Source organism: Hyla sarda, chromosome 4, assembly GCF_029499605.1.
Source record: "Hyla sarda isolate aHylSar1 chromosome 4, aHylSar1.hap1, whole genome shotgun sequence".
NCBI lineage: Eukaryota > Metazoa > Chordata > Amphibia > Anura > Hylidae > Hyla > Hyla sarda.
In genome coordinates this window covers 245722112-245740056 of record NC_079192.1, presented here as the reverse complement: position 1 = coordinate 245740056, position 17945 = coordinate 245722112, and the positions used below count along the sequence as shown (strand labels likewise).

At 39.3% G+C, this 17945-nt stretch overlaps 1 protein-coding gene across 1 annotated transcript in view; it reads right to left on the bottom strand.

Moving 5' to 3' along the window:
• Window positions 1-267: 267 nt before the first annotated feature.
• The window catches only part of TFEC (transcription factor EC), an 88423-nt gene continuing 70745 nt past the window's right edge, over window positions 268-17945 (bottom strand). Inside the window, exons 5-8 of the mRNA XM_056573859.1 lie at window positions 7116-7172; window positions 6717-6792; window positions 3950-4097; window positions 268-2144 (exon numbers count right to left, since the gene is read on the bottom strand). Of these exons, the coding sequence (XP_056429834.1) occupies window positions 1788-2144; window positions 3950-4097; window positions 6717-6792; window positions 7116-7172 (638 nt within the window). The 3' untranslated portion in view covers window positions 268-1787. The remainder of the gene's footprint in view (window positions 2145-3949; window positions 4098-6716; window positions 6793-7115; window positions 7173-17945) is intronic.

Below are 17945 nucleotides of genomic sequence, written 5' to 3'. Positions count from 1 at the left end.
AGTGTTCCAAAAAGAAAGGAATTTCCTCTGTAGCATTCAGCAGCTAATAAGTACTGGAAGGATTAAGATTTTTTAATAGAAGTAATTTACAAATATGTTTAACTTTCTGCCGCCAGTTGATTTAAAAGAAAAAAGGTTTTCACCGGAGTACCCCTTTAAGAGGCCCATGCCTCTGGCACATCTAACACTGGTGCCCTTTTATTTAAGACCGTAGTTTGAATGTCGGTCTTAGGAAATTACCCCATGTGTAGCCACCAAGTGGCAGTGATGTGAACTGCAGTCTGTTGAGGTTTTGTTAGCATGTTGCAATATTGTGTTTAATTTGGATCATAAAGAATCTGAATATTTGACTAAATTCAAGGAAAGGTAAGGTGAACACATTAGAGACTAATAGGACATCACAGCCAAGTTGCATGTAGCGTAGCTATATGAGCTAGTGTTTAAATACTGTTTACAAAGACTATAGTAATTTAGAGGCAATGTGTGGTCCAGATGGCTTTTATCCATGAAAAAATATGAAAAACTGTTTTATTTAAGCAGGGGTCCTATCTGACAATACAAATGTCATGCAGCGTATACTTATATGGATACTATTTGACTCCTATCAAAAAAGTGCTAGTTCTATAAAATCAGATTGTATAGTGGAGTCCAGCTATATAGCAACTGGTGGCTTCTTATAAACCACATCAAGACATAGTAGTGTAGTTACAAAAGTTTTATGCCGTAATTGCATTCAAATTTAGAGTTTTTTCTGTAACAGTCGGAGAAAACATGGCATGGCTTGCAAGTAGCAAACTGTGAGAATTATTTTCTAAAAGGCTTATACCAGGTTTCCTAGCATAGCCTAGTAGCTGAACTCCATTGAGTTAAGGTTCATGGCACACTGTAGACAAAACTTTAATAATGTTGTACTGTTCACAAATACGCTTATTGGGTTTAATGAATTAAAACTAGTGCAGCCAAAAAAAAGAAGAGAAGTTTAAGGTCAAAATGTGTGCTAGAGAAATGCCAGTTGTTATTTTTGTCTGCACCGGGGTCCATCTATTAGGCTCATTGCTTATTATCCAGTATCACAGTATGACACATGACAACACAGTGCTTTCCAGAGGACCGTATGCGTGGAGCATAAACTCAATTATCAATGTATTAATGAGACAGTGAAAGCCGATTGTTCAAAACAGTTAAAATTCTTCTGGAGAAGGGTGCAGCAGAAATATAGAACAGCAATTTCCTCCTGAACATCCGAGTCAACTATGAAATTAGAAAAATGGAAATAAGTTCTTCCCATTTTAAAGGCCACAACATTTTCATTAGACTGGAGTGTAAGAATAGTACTTTTTGCAGTAAATATCTGTTGCTATGGCCTTCAAATTCTCTTAATTACATTTGCTAACAGGATGATCCATTTACTAAAGGAGCAAAATGGCAACTTAATGACAAGTGAGAAATGTTATATTGTAATATATGTGCACAAAATTATTAAGGCTTTTCCATCCAGTCTCCAGGTGATTATTAGCCCCAAGGTAAACATGTTGAGCCGTATTTACTAATTGGAGCTGTGATAGTGGAAAATCACTTAGGCCCATGTAATTTAATTGGTGTAAAATATAATATACAAATATGTCACTTTGACATTCATGTTTTAGAGAATGGAGTTCATTCTGTATTTTTTCCCTGTACTGAAAATTTATTTTTCCTTTTTGGCTCTTTGTAAGGTTTAAAACATAAGAAAAGTCCTGGTAACAGGTTGTGTGTTACTGATTGTCTTTGGGATCTGTCCTTTGAGTTTATAATTCATCTCCATCGTCAGAGCTGAAACTGCTTCTCCTGCTGCTTTCTTTGGAAAGGTCAGGCGATGTTGCAGACAGAAAGGGGTCAGTTCCATATGGAGACAATTCTTCTAACATCTGTTCCTTTAAGGCAGCACTGAAGGATAGATCTGTAAAGTGTGAGAGTGGATCTGAATATCCTGTTGACCCATCGCATAAGTCACTTGATTGTCCAATAGACATGGGAAGTGGATGAACATAATCTTCGGACATGTTCTCTCCATATGTTTGCTGCTTGATGACTTGTGAAGCTAATTCTACTGTGCACATTGCCGGCATTGGCAAACCATGAGCTCTGGCTTGCATCTCAAGTTCCTACAAAGAAAACATTGCAATGTAAATTGTTTGGGTTTTTTGTCTATAGCAGTCTTAAACATAGTTATAGTCATAAAAAAAATTTTTTTTTGTAGAACTCTTGATAGAATTCCTCTGTTGGAGCTCCTAGATATGAATGAACATAGAATGTAGCCCATGGCTACACAGAAAACTGGTGCAAGAAAATCAACAAGATGTATTTCTTCTTACAGTCAGGCACACAATCTTATTGGTTACAGTTAATAACAGTAGTACACAAACTTAGAAGCACTTGAACCAAAGTTGCAGTTAATACTTGCAAAGCACAGATCCACTTGTCACTTAAAATGGTATAGCTTTATTTCAATCCATACAAAAAAACAAAACCCATATAGACATACCACTAGATGCATAGATGGGTTTAGGACCTAAAATCCTTGTTCACTAGATGGTGGATGTAGTGAATAAGGACTATAGGTCCAAAACACGTCTATGCTTCAAGCATTATGTCTACATAGGAGTTTTGTTTTCAATATTGACTGAAGCTATGACATTTTAATTGACATGGACAGCGTACATGACTGGTGAGCTGGCCTACTTGCAAAAGTTTTCATAGTTGCAGTTAACATTTTTTTTTCCTGAAGCACAGAACTGCATGCAACGCTAAAAATCCCCCAGGAGGTAAGGTCTGGGTCTTGAGACGACTAGCACAACACAGAGGGACACAATTGCCCAGATTTATCATAGCAACAAATCACAGCTCTTATTTCCTTTTCTCCTGATGCCTTTGCTTCACAAAATACTAATAAATAAAGAGAAGCCAAGGAAAATAAAATACCTTATTTTTTCTTTCTATGTAAGGGATGGGGAATTCCTTTTTAATTTTTCTTATGGCATTTCTGTATTTTATCCAGCCTGATTTGAGGTGCCCCCACTTCTCCACCTAATTGACAGTTTTCCCCTGGGTTGACTATGCCAGCAGTCTTCTATATGCACAGCAAATAATTGGACACTGGACAAACATAGTTTCTTGACTGCCAGGTTGCACGAGGAGACATCTTTCATCAGTGCAGGCCAAAGCAGGGCTTGATCCAGACATACTGGCAATGTGTTGGTGCCAAGCACTGCATCATGGTACCATGGAGGGCACATAAAGGAGGGGGCAAAGTCAACAAACTGCTGCAGTAACTGTAGATATTACAAGAGTGAACTTCTACATGTGATGCTGAGCAGAAAGCTTATGGTGTCTGAAGTATATAGTGTCTGTGAGTACAACCAGTGGTCTGGTTGAAAGTGCCTGCATGACATTGGGAGCTACTGCCTGAGTGGTGCAGGCTTTTTTTGCATTTAGCTTTTTTGTTACATTTAGAGAATTTGTTTTTGGTGGCTATTTGTCAACTAAAACAGCAGTACCCTGGTGATAGGTCCTTTATAAATAACTTGCCTCAACTTTCCATATGGAACATGCACAAACACATTTTAAGTATGTAAATTAAAAACTGTGTGCTCAACTTAAAGAAAACTTTTATATAAAAAAGAGAACCCTTTTAAAGGAACCATGGGTATTTTTATTTTATATCTCTTGTTTTACACTGTGGAGAGACATACATTGTCTTGCTTGACTCTTAGTGCCTAACAGGTTTGGAATCATATCTCTCCTTATCAAGCAATGTCAGACTACATTCATCTAAGTAATCTTTGTTAAAGGTTAAACACATTATTACACAAATGGCCCAGCAGGCAATGGTTATAATAAATAAATATCTAGTGGTAGAATAGATGGAGATAATTTCCAGAACTTTAGAACTTTTTCATACTTAACCAACCTGAATACGCAGCAGCAATCTTCTGTTGGCTTGTTCTAATTTTTTCTGTCTGTGTTCTAATTCTCTACCTCTTTGTTGTTCTTTTTGTAGCCACTTGATGTATTCAACTGAAGCTTTTAAAATAGTTCCTTTGTTCCAGCGCATATCACTGCAAAATGGCGAAATAACCTTTTCACAATTGTGCACATCAGCAGAATTCATAAGAACTTACAAAATCTTTTACATTAACCTGAAATAATGATTTACATGACTATTATTCCCTGTTAGATATTATTGCTTTTGAATGGAAATTTTAATAGAATAGTTAAGAACTCCTTATATAGTAAAATTGATCCTGGAATGAAAATATGTGTCAAAAGAAACTAATAGAGAGACTTTTTTTGTGAGAGTGCTAAATGTATTATGATTCCACCATTACAGTTTTTATATTTTAAGTGAAAATTGCTTTTATTATTAACTTTGAGATTAAAATCTATGTGCAGTACTTATACATTAATGGAGAAGAAAATGTACATTGCCAAGGACTTCAGATTACATTTTAAAGATCATTTTAAATATAATATTCTTTATATTTGACTCTTCAGGAAAGGAAGAGTGTTTCATTGTTAAAGTAAAAAAACCTGTATTCTCAGTAGCGATTCTTATTTAAAAGTATACATAATATCAAAGTATAACATCAATGGAAACCACTACTCAGCTGTTTATTTTACCTATATGTTAAGGCCATCAACTCACCAGCTTGAATGTAATCTTACACAAACACAATGAACTTGCACAATGAAGTAATAAAGAGAAAACGCTAGAATTCTATGGGCAATCTTTATTTATAAATAGCTATAGAAATTAAATTTGCATGGTAGAATCACCAAAGCTGCAAGGAAGAAAATCTGGAGTAGGCAGCAGGACCATTTATGTAGCAATAAACATATGGCCATAGCACAACTGGCACACTTCCTAAACCATACAGATTTTTAAGGACTGTCTGAGTTCTTATACAGGTTTTGATTCATAAAAATAGTACATAACTGGGTGAACTGGTCAAGCAGTGGAGTTTAGCTTCTTCACAGATACTTGACGACAAATAATAGAATGTATGAATCTGTATTTTACTAAATATTTAATTTCTGTTTAGAAAATCAGTTTTAGTGGGGCCTGAATGCATTTCTGAAGAATAATAATAATATAACAGATTATATGCAATAGATTCTAGACAAGGGTTGTTAATTCAGGAATTTATTTCTACCACATTTGGATTCAGGAAGAAATTTTCTACTTAAATGAGAAAAATTTGCTTCTACCTCATAGGCTATGTTCATGTGGCAGCATTTTCAAAAATATTTATCTCGGAAATTCCACTGCAGTAGAGTTCCATTGATTTCAATGGGATTCTGATGCCTTGTGCACACAGCACAATATCCGAGGTGGAAACATTTGCCACCTAAATCCCGATTTTGTCATCAGCAGAAAAAATGAACATGTTCATTGTTTCTGCGGATTCCGCTTGGAAATGCATTGTCATCTATGAAGACAGCGCAAATTCTGAGCAATCCTGGCACCGTCGGAACATGAAAATTTGTGGAATATTCACCTATGTTATCCGGGCAGACATTACGCAAATTCCCACCATTTGTGAGCATTAGCGATAGGGTCTTTTTCCTTCCTTTAGATCACATTATAGGGTAATACAGTAGGCTTAACTGGATAGATGTATGTCTTTTCAGCTTTAAAAACGATATAGTTATGTATTTAGTGAGTTTAACCCCTTATAAAGGAATAAAAATGTGGGGGTTTTCAAGACCCATAACTCCTTTATTTCTGTTCTTTTACATACCCATATAAGGGCTTGTGTATGTTCTGATATTTGCCCATTTTTATAGTTCAGACATTTCCTCATGCAGCAATATCAAATATGTTAATGGTTTTATTTATTTCCATTTTTTATTTGAAAAATGGAGAAAGGGGTCGGAATCTGAATATTTATTATCAAGCAAATTTTTTGTATATTTTTTTATAAATGTTTCAGTCCCCCTAGGAGGGACTTTTATCAGCAATCATGGCAGAGCAGATCAGTCACGGCACGCACCAAGGCAGTCAGAGGGCTTCATGCTTTCAATTCAATGTATTGGCTCCCAGTCGAACCGACCTCTGGACCATCAATAATGTGGCATACAACTGTTTAGATACAACTTTAGAAGTATCTAAAAATTTAAAAAAGCCAGCATTTGGCAGCCTCCTCTGTTATTGGAAAAGGCACACCTTTTTCTATAACTGCCCCAGCATTGCTGACCGATTTTTAAGTGTATGATATATTAATATAGAGAAGGGGGGGGGGTATCAAAACTGGTACCATCATATTGCTTTTTAAATTTTGGAACGGGCTTGTAAAAGAGATTATATCTGATTGGTTGCTATGGGAGAACTACTACACTTTTCCTTTGTACCAGCTTAAAAAAAAATGTTCCCAATGACTATGATAGGAAGCACATCTTCATAGGCTGGCATGTAAAAAGCAGTAACTAGTGAGAGATCGGAAAGCGCAGTAACGGGAGTTGCAGGGTACCGGAGTAAGTGAGTATCATACATTTTTTAAATTTTACACAAGCAAAATATATAAATATTTATTATACCCAAATACCCCATTAACATAAAGAGAATTGATATAGTTAATTTCTTGGTATGATTATAGATCTGCAGTAATACAGAACCATCCTTTAAAATTTTAAACATTTCAGAAATAAAGTAAGATGTGAATTTACTGTAGACTCACGGGTCATTTGACTTTGGGATCAGTGTTCCAAGTTCTTTAATCCTGTAGTTAATATTATAACGTCTCCTCCGTTCAACTAAAAAACAATGAATATTTCATGAGGGCTTATTTCAGCTTAGATATCCCAGATCCCTAGATATTTATCTGTAATTCAATTAATGTTTATCATTAAAACAGCCATTATTTGTCCATTTTTAGAAAATGAGTATAGCATAGTGGCATATAAATACACAGAAAATGAACGAATCAACAGTGCACAAAAGCTATGCTAAATTTGTTAAACAAAATATGACAAACAAATTATTATAGTGTTGATACTTTTACAATTAAAATGTTGATTATGTAACTAATACATTTATTAGAAACACTGTCGCCTATTTAATATATTGGAATCCTTACTAAGATTATGGTTGTCCTTCTTCTGCCTTTCTTTGGCCAATGCTCTTGTATCTGTATCTAAAAAAAAAAAAATCAATGCAATGGCATGTTAGTTATTTTATGCAACACAACAGCTCTTTATAATATATTTCATTATGATTGTTGGCTTTTTAGGTATTAAAGGTATTTTGTTACAACTTCACCAGTATGTAGTGTATCTAATGATTTAATTCTACAGAGATGATTAAATTCATAACCAAATAACTTGAAAGCGCATAGACTGTAATCACAAGCATGAGAAGGAAATTAGCATTGGCATATTGTATTACAGTCACATCATCACATGGTATGATAAAACACCAACAATAATTACTTAATGAGTGTTACATTAGGAAAATCCCCTCTCTAACTACAGAACTACTGCAGAGGAAATGAAGTATTAATATTAGGACATGATTAGGAGCAGGAGCCATTTTTTGCATTGACTTCCAATCTAAAAAATAGAGAGGGGGATGTCCATATCCACATATAGTGCATATTGAAAAAATAATAATTCATAGTTGTATAGTTTAAATTTCACTATTACTCAATATGTGCATCTTGTGCATAAATTTATCAATCATTGTTTTAAAGACATTACTTTTTAAAAAGGCAACTCCACCTACATAACTAATTTTAATGGGTTGTCCACTATGCAATGCTACTGCGAGGACTCATGAAGAAAAGACTGACACTTTAGAACATGCAGTCTTTATTAAATTAATAAAAATGGAAGTTTAAAGGACTATGGATTTCCCCCTCTGTTCTTGAAGTATTGACCAGCACCTTTTCCATGTATCTACATATGTGAGGTGAAGGTAAGCTGATCCTACTATCTACCCTACTGCCAGGATCAAATTTTTTATTCTCAGTAAAAAAAATATCCAATAACAATACTTCTGACTTTGTTAAAAAAATACACTTAACATTTTAGGTGAAAAAGGCTGATTTAACCCCTTAAGGACTCAGGGTTTTTCCGTTTTTGCACTTTAGTTTTTTCCACCTTACCTTTTAAAAATCATAACTCTTTAAATTTTTCACCTAAAAATCCATATTATGGCTTATTTTTTGCGTCACCAATTCTACTTTGCAGTGACATTAGTCATTTTACCCAAAAATTCACAGCGAAACGGAAAAAAAATCATTGTGCGACAAAATCGGGAAAAAAACGCCATTTTGTAACTTTTGGGGGCTTCCGTTTCTACGCAGTGCATATTTCGGTAAAAATTACACCTTATCATTATTCTGTAGGTCCATATGGTTAAAATGATACCCTACTTATATAGGTTTGATTTTGTCGCACTTCTGGAAAAAATCATAACTACATGCAGGAAAATTTATATGTTTAAAAATGTCATCTTCTGACCCCTATAACTTTTTATTTTTCCACGTACAGGGCGGTATGAGGACTCATTTTTTGCGACGTGATCTGAAGTTTTTATCGGTATGATTTTTGTTTTGATCAGACTTTTTGATCACTTTTTATTCATTTTTTTAATGGTATAAAAAGTGACCAAAATACGCTTTTTTGGACTTTGGAATTTTTTTGCGCGTACGCCATTGACCGTGCGGTTTAATGAATGATATATTTTTATAGTTCGGACATTTACGCACGCGGCGATACCACATATGTTTATTTATTTTTCTTTTTACACTGTTTTATTTATTTTTTATAAGAAAAGGGGGGTGATTCAAACTTTTATTAGGGAAGGGGTTAAATGACCTTTATTAACACTTTAAAAAAAAAAAAATTTGCAGTGTTATAGGTCCCATAGGGACCTATAACACTGCACACACTGATCTCCTATGCTGATCACTGGCGTGTATTAAGACGCCTGTGATCAGCATTATCGGCGCTTGACTGCTCCTGCCTGGATCTCAGGCACGGAGCAGTCATTCGCGGTGCGATCCCGCTTCATATCGCGGGAACCGGCGCAGGACGTAAATATACGTCCTGCGTCGTTAAGGGGTTAAACATTTTTTGTTTCAGCTGTCTACTCCTTCCCATGTCATAAATGAGTGTGACAGGTGTAAAAGAAGGCAGATGCCTATTGACACCTCCACTGGGTGCAGCTGTTGGCAAAACTTCCTAAACCATCATAAACGAAAGATTTGTACCCCATCAATTAAGCAGAACCTATCCAAGATCAGCCAAGATCACAGATGAAGGCAAAGATCTATTGGTCATGTGTCACGTTAACTTACAAACCAAAGGTGAACAACACGTTTAAACATTTTTGTTGTTTCTAATATGGATTTACCTTCTTTTTTTGCATGAAAATGCATGTAAAAAGGTCTTTAATTCCTTTTGAGCAAAGCAATTTTGCCCTTGAGGACAAAGCCAGGTTTCACTTGCATTTTTCCTCCTTGCCTTTTAACCCCTTCAGGACCAAGCCCATTTTGGCCTTAAGGACCAGAGCGTTTTTTGCACATCTGACCACTGTCACTTTAAACATTAATAACTCTGGAATGCTTTTAGTTATCATTCTGATTCCGAGATTGTTTTTTCGTGACATATTCTACTTTAACATGGTGGTAAATTTTTGTGGTAACTTGCATCCTTTCCTTGTGAAAAATCCTAAAATTTGATGAAAAATTTGAAAATTTTGCATTTTTCTAACTTTGAAGCTCTCTGCTTGTAAGGAAAATGTATATTACAAATAAAACATATTTTATTCACATATACAATATGTCTACTTTATGTCTGCATCATAAAAGTGACGAGTTTTTACTTTTGGAAGACACCAGAGGGCTTCAAAGTTCAGCAGCAATTTTCCAATTTTTCACAAAATTTTCAAACTCACTATTTTTCAGGGACCAGTTCAGGTTTGAAGTGGATTTGAAGGGTCTTAATATTAGAAATACCCCACAAAAGACCCCATTATAAAAGCTGCACCCCCAAAGTATTCAAAATGACATTCAGTCATCATTTTAACCCTTTAGGTGTTTCACAGGAATAGAAGCAAAGTGAAGGAGAAAATTAACAATCTTCATTTTTTACACTCGCATGTTCTTGTAGACCCAATTTTTGAATTTTTACAAGGGGTAAAAGGAGAAAATGTATACTTATATTTGTAGCCCAATTTCTCTTGAGTAAGCACATATCTCATATGTCTATGTAAATTGTTCGGTGGGCGCAGTAGAGGGCTCAGAAGGGAAAGAGCGACAAGGGGATTTTGGAGAGTACGTTTTCTGAAATGGTTTTTGGGGGGCATGTTGCATTTAGGAAGCCCCTATGGTGCCAGAACAGCAAAAATCCCTCACATGGCATACCATTTTGGAAACTAGACCCCTTGAGGAACATAACAAGGAATAAAGTGAGTCTTAATACCCCACAGGGGTTTCACGACTTTTGCATATGTAAAAAAAAAATTTTTTTTCACTAAAATGTGTGTTTCCCCCCAAATTTCACATTTTTGCAAGGGTTAATAACAGGAAATACCCCCCAATATTTGTAACCCCTTCTCTTCTGAGTATGGAGGTACCCCATAAGTTGACCTGAGGTGTACTATGGGTGAACTAAAATGCTCAGAAGAGAAGGAGTCATATTTGGCTTTTTGAGAGCAAATTTTGCTCGGGGGGCATGTCGCATTTAGGAAGCCCCTATGGTGCCAGAACAGCAAAAAAAAAACACATGGCATACCATTTTGGAAACTAGACCCCTTGAGGAATGTAACAAGGAATAAAGTGAGCCTTATTACCCCACAGGTGTTTCACGACTTTTGCATATGTAAAAAAAAAATTAAAAATTTCCACTAAAATGTGTGTTTCCCCCCAAATTTCACATTTTTGCAAGGGTTAATAGCAGGAAATACCCCCCAATATTTGTAACCCCTTCTCTTCTGAGTATGGAGGTACCCCATAAGTTGACCTGAAGTGCACTATGGGCGAACTACAATGCTCAGAAGAGAAGGAGTCATATTTGGCTTTTTGAGAGCAAATTTTGCTCGGGGGGCATATCGCATTTAGGAAGCCCCTATGGTGCCAGAACAGCAAAAAAAAAACACATGGCATACCATTTTGGAAACAAGACCCCTTGAGGAATGTAACAAGGGATACAGTGAGCATTTGCCCCCCACTGGTGTCTGACAGATCTTTGGAACAGTGGGCTGTACAAGTTTTCATTTTCACGAACCACTGTTCCAAAGATCCGTCAGACACCTGTGGGGGGTAAATTCTCACTGCACCCCTCATTACATTCCGTGAGGGGTGTCGTTTCCGAAATGGGGTCACATGTGGGGTTTTGTTTTTTTTGCGTTTGTCAAAACCGCTGTAACAATCAGCCACCCCTGTGCAAATCACCTCAAATGTACATGGCGCACTCTCCCTTCTGGGCCTTGTTGTGCGCCCCCAGAGCACTTTGCGCTCACATATGGGGTATCTCTGTAGTCGGGAGAAATTGCATTACAAATTTTGGGGGGCTTTTTTCCCTTTTACCTCTTGTGAAAATGTAAAGTATAGGGCAACATCAGCATGTTAGTGTAAAAAATTAATTTTTTTTACACTAACATTCTGGTGTAGACCACAACATTTCCTTTTCATGAAGGGTTAAAGAAGAAAAAGCCCCCCAAACCTTGTAACGCAATTTCTCCCGAGTACGGCGATACCCCATATGTCGCCCTAAACTATTGCCTTGAAATTAGACAGGGCTCCAAAGTGAGAGCGCCGTGCGCATTTGAGGCCTAAATTAGGGATTTGCATAGGGGTGGACATAGGGGTATTCTACGCCAGTGATTCCCAAACAGGGTGCCTCCAGCTGTTGCAAAACTCCCAGCATGCGTGGACAGTCAACGGCTGTCCGGCAATACTGGGAGTTGTTGTTTTTCAACAGCTGGAGGCTCTGCTTTGGAAACAGTGGCGTACCGGACGTTCTTATTGGGAGAGGGGGGCTGTGTAGGGGTATGTGTATATGTAGTGTTTTTAACTTTTTATTTTAATTTGTGTTAGTGTAGTGTAGTGTTTTTAGGGTACAGTCACATGGGCGGGGGATTACAGCGAGTTTCCCAGCACAAAATTTGGTGCATCTCAAGATGCGAGAAACCCACTGTAAAAGCCTTGCCCATGTGAATGTACCCTGTACATTCACAGGGGGGGGGTGCACCAGCTGTTGCAAAACCACAACTCCCAGCATGCATGGTCTGTTAGTGCATGCTTGGAGTTATAGTTTTGCAACAGCTGGAGGCACACAGGTTAGGAAACACTGAGTTAGAAACAGACAATGTTTCCCAACCAGTGTGTCTCCAGTTGTTTCAAAACTACAACTCCCAGCATGCCCAGACAGCTGAAGGGCATGCTGGGAGTTGTAGTTCGGCAACATCTGAAGGGCCAGATGTAGCTGAACTAAAACTCCCAGCATGCCTGGACAGTCAGTGCATACTGGGAGTTGTAGTTTTGCAACAGCTGGAAGAGCACAGATTGGAGACCATTATACAATGGTCTCCAAACTGGGGCCCTCCAGATGTTGCAAAACTACAACTCCCAGCATGCATGGTCTGTTAGTGCATGCTGGGAGTTATAGTTTTGCAACAGCTGGAGGCACACAGGTTAGGAAACACTGAGTTAGAAACAATGTTTCCCAACCAGTGTGTCTCCAGTTGTTGCAAAACTACAACTCCCAGCATGCCCAGACAGCTGAAGGGCATGCTGGGAGTTGTAGTTCGGCAACATCTGAAGGGCCAGATGTTGCTGAACTAAAACTCCCAGCATGCCTGGACAGTCAGTGCATGCTGGGAGTTGTAGTTTTGCAACAGCTGGAAGAGCACAGATTGGAGACCATTATACAATGGTCTCCAAACGGGGGCCCTCCAGATGTTGCAAAACTACAACTCCCAGCATGCCCAGACAGCCAAAGGCTGTCTAGGCATGCTGGGAGTTGTAGTTTTCAGACTCCTAGAAGCAGCAGTGAAGATCTTCACTGCTGCCTCTGAGGACCACATACTTACCCGTCGCTGCTCGTCCACGTGGCCGGTCCCGCGCTGCTCCTCGGTCCCGCCGCTGGATCTGGTAAGGCTGCCGGTCCCCTCGTGTTCCCCCCCCCCCCCCCTATGCTGCAGGTCCCCGCGAGCCCCCGCAGCCATCGTCCCCCGTTCTGCCCGACTTCCAGGGGCGGGCAGTGCGGGGGATCTGAACTTTCACCCCAGATCACTGTGATTGGTCCACAGGGACCAATCACAGTGATCGCTGACCAGGACCATCAATGGATGGTCCTGGGGGTGAAGCAGAAGTTGTCCCCTGCTGGAAACAGCGGGACTTCTGCCAGTTAACCCGTGCGATGCTGCGCATCGCCGGGTTAACTGAATGTCATTTATAAACGCCGGGATGCGCAAACGCACTGCACAACCCGGCGTTTATATATGACATTCTGCGGGAAGGGGTTAAAAAACATAACATCATTTTTCTATCCACAGACCCATATGAGGGCTTGTTTTTTGTGGCACCAATTGTACTTTGCAATGACACCTTTAATTTTACCATAAAAAGAAAAAAATGCATTAGGAAATTGAAAAATAAACAGGGTGTTGCTTTTTCAGTAAATCTGACATGTTATCTTTAGTCTCTAGGTCAGTACTAATAATATTATACTCATTGCTTTATGCTTGCCTATTATTGTACTATGTTAAAAGGGGGGGGGGGGCTGAAGGCTGTTAATGTGGTGGTGGATTGAAGACCAGATGGTCCCACACTGGCTTGTGAGGTACTGAGAAAGCTGGTAGCTTGTTGTGTGTGAGCAAGTACATGAAAAAGGAGTGAATCAGAGGCCTGTAAGGAGGTGCCACAGATTGGAGGGTGAGCCAACTGGTGGCAGCAAGTACACTGTAACTACTGTAGAAGACACTGACAGTAAAGGATGGTAAAACAGCTTCAATTAGAGATAACTCCAGTCCTGACTCTGTGGATGTCATTACCTATCGTGTCTGCATAATCTGTTACCCTATTGGTTACGCGGATGCAAGGCCGCTAGTAGAATGCCAAGGTATACAATTTTGCTATATTGAATTTTTTGCATCAATACTGTATGTATATTTAGGCCTCACTAAACCTTACTATGCCCTTAGTATTGAACATTTCACAACACAATGACAGGTTGATTTAAAAAAAAAACAAAAAACGGAATATTTATTTTTTGCTAAGACCAAAACGCTAAAATGTTGGAATTTTTATTTATTCCTTCTTAGAAAAAAAAAATGTGTGTGTATAAATGCGTGATTGTGTGTGTGTGTGTGTGTGTGTACCCTTGTCCACAATTGTTTATATTTCTATGCCAACTGTATGAAAAACATTTATAAATGAAAAAAGCCTTTATTTTTCTAGGAAGTTAAATAGTCATCTTGTCAGACTTCATAGGACTTTTCCATACAAAAAGTGTATTTAACCATTGTCCAGTAGCTAGGGCTTTCTGCATTCCCTAGTTCAGTTATAATCAGATTTCCTAAATATTCCCACTGAAAGAATCCTCTGTTTCCTTTCCATGACATTAATAAACAGTAAAAGGTTTTATAATGTTGAGGACTAATTGAATGTAACTTTTCAAGCTGTTAATCCGTTAATATAGATACTTATTGAATGGATTTTCTGTAAGCTCTAAAAAGCCATTTGTTCTATCATGAAACACATTTAATATGAGATAATGCATTTATGCAGTTGATCACCAGCCAACATTTGAAAGAATCCTATGTTTCCCAATATAATTTGATTAAGGAAATGCATGATGTTCATATTGATCACAAGACCACCATTGTTCAGAGCTTCTAAACTAAGAGGACAGAATAAACATGCTTGTTGAGCTTTGCTCTGCTTTACTAAAATAGAAAGCTTTGTAAAACACATGTGCCATTGTGATTGTAAGATTATTAGTAGAGATGAAAGTTTTTTTGAAAAATTTGCCAAATTAAAAAAGAAAGTAAAAAGATTAGATCCGAATTCATTATCGGCAAATTTTTATTAGTATTGTACTTTAATAATTGTTTAATGAAGTATGTGTGTGTGTGTCACTTTTTTTCTCTATTTTTATCAAACTTTTTAGGTAGTACTACTACTCGCAGCATGGAACAGATTATTCTATGATGGGAGTAGTAGTACCTGTGCTTGCTAATAGACAGATCGCACACCGGGTGTCACTCCTGATACCGGCTGTGAAAGTCCTGTATAATGTATAGATGCGGGCGGCTTTATCGCCTCTTGATAAGATGATCGCATCGGGTGTCAGGAGTGGCACCCACTGTGATCTGTCCTCAACTGCAGGTACTACTGCTCCCAACATGGAGCACCCTCTGCTCTATGCTGGGAGCTGAAGTACCTGCAGTAACACTCATGTTTCTGTAACACTCATGATAGTGTATTTGCTGGACCTGTGTGGTAGATGACTCAAACCGTACCAGGGAGCAGAGTCTAAGGTGCCACTGGTTTTCACCAGAGCCTGCCGCAAAGCGGGATGGACTTGCTGCGGCATGCGGCACCCAGGTCGCTACCCCTGGCATGGCTCGACCACACAGGTGGCTGAGGAGATTGGAGGCACCGGTGGGATAAGGCAACTCATGGTCTGGATGGCAGGAGGTAAGGGCAGGTGGCACAGGAGCATAGTCAGGAACATAGCAAATAGTCAGTAGGTCAGCAGCAAAGGAGCAAGGTCAGGTCACAGAGCAAGGGTATGATACATGGCAAGGCAATACACAGGAATGCTTTCTCTAGGGCTCTAGGGCAACAAAGATCTGGCAGGGAAGTGTGGGAGGTGGAGGAATTTATTAATGAACCACAGGTGTTATTTCACTAATGAGCGCACTGGCCATTTAACTCTTACAGCTCCAGCGTGTATGCACCCTTGGGGATGGGGACATGCGTATCAGAGCAGAGAGGTAGAGGTGGGGGCAGGAGAAGCACAAGGTAAGTAACGGGCTGGGACGGGACCATGTGCTCACGGCCAGCGTGTGCGGCCGGAGCGCATAACGTAACAGTACTCCCTCCCTTTGGTCTCCCCCTCCTTTTACGATTCAGAAAACTCCTGAGAAGGTCAAGGTCCAGGATATTCTCTTCAGGCTCCCAAGATCTCTCCTCAGGACCTTAACCCTCCTAGTCGACCAGAAATAATTGTTTACCTCTCACGGTTTTAGTGGCCAGAATCTCTTTAACTTTGTAGACATCAAAAGAGCCGGAGACAGATGTGGGGACAAGATTCTTTTGAGAAAACCGGTTTATGACAAGAGGCTTGAGGAGAGAGACATGGAAGGAATTGGGAATACATAACATAGCAGGTAGACGGAGTTTGTAAGAGAAAGGATTTTTTTTTTTGTAGAACCAAGGTAGCGAGGACCAAGCTTGTAACTGGGTATCTTGAAGCGGTTGTACTTGGATGAAAGCCACACCATGTCACCAGGAGAGAAGGACTTAGGAGGTCTTCTACTCTTATCCGTTTGCATCTTCATGCATGAAGAAGCCTGGGATTATGACTGTCGGGTCTGTTGCCAGATGGTGATGTGACGGACCAGCTCATCAACAGCAGGCGCACCGGAGGAAACTGTGAGAGGAGAGCAGAGATGGAGTCCGTAGACAATGAAAAAGGGAGACGACCTCGTGGACTCAGAATCCTTATGATTATATGAGAATTCAGCCCTGGGGAGAAGGTCGACCCAATCGTCTTGGCGAGCAGAAACAAAGTGCTGAAGATAAGTCTTAAGAATTTGATTATCCCTCTCCACCTGACCATTGGACTGAGGGTGGTTGGCCGAGGAGAAGTCCAGATTGATGTCCAGATGGTTACAAAGAACTTAGAGACAAACTGCACACCACGATCCGAAACGATATGCAGAAGGAAGATCTGATAGAGGAATAAAATGAGCCACCTTTGAAAAACGATCTACAACGACCCTGGTCTCTGTAGAGGAGTTTTTTCACCGGCACAGTTTCACAGGAACAAACAAAATCAGAATGGGGCAACCAACAGTGTTGGGACATTAGAAGTAGAGTCTTGCGTATACCAGGATGGCCTGCTGTCAAAGATGAATGACCCCATTTCAGTATCTGGCATCTCGATCCGGTGGGCACAAAGGATTTTCCCAGAAGAACTTGCTGACTTTAAGCAGGAGCGGCAGGATTCAAACGGTCAGGAGGAATAATATGCCTAGGCATGGAGTCCAAACCAATGACGTCCGAGGACCTGGAGAGAGCATCTGCCCTGATTTTCTTATCTGCCGGACAGAAGTGGATGAAGAAATTGAACCTAGAAAAGAACAGTGACTACCTTGCCTGGTGGGGGTTCAAACGCTGAGCAGACTGAAGGTATAGAAGATTCTTATGGTCGGAGTAGATGCTGACTGGATGAGAAGAACCTTCCAATAAATGTTGCCAGTCTTCAAAAGCTAGCTTGATAGCAAGGAGTTCATGATCTCCAAGGGAGTAATTCCTCTCAGCATGAGAGAAGTTCTTGGAGAAGATCCCACAAGTTACAGTCTTGCCCTTGGCATTTTTCTGAGTAAGAAAAGCACCCGCTCTGATAGATGAGGCATCAACCTCCAAAGCAAGTCTTATAAGCACAGGAGCAGAGGCAAACCCAGACTTTAAACAGGAGAAGGCCTCTTCAGCTTTTTGAGGCCAAGACTTAGGATTAGAAGTCTTCTTAGTAAGAGCCACGATTGAAGCAACCAAGGACGAAAAATTTGGGATAAATTGAGGATAGCAGTTAGCGAATCCCAGAAAGTGTTGAATAGCACATGGACCGGAAGGACGGGGCAAATCCAATACTGCAGACAATTTATCTTGATCCATCTGCAGGCCCCGTTGAGAGACAATGTAGCCAAGAAATGGAAGACTAGACTTCTC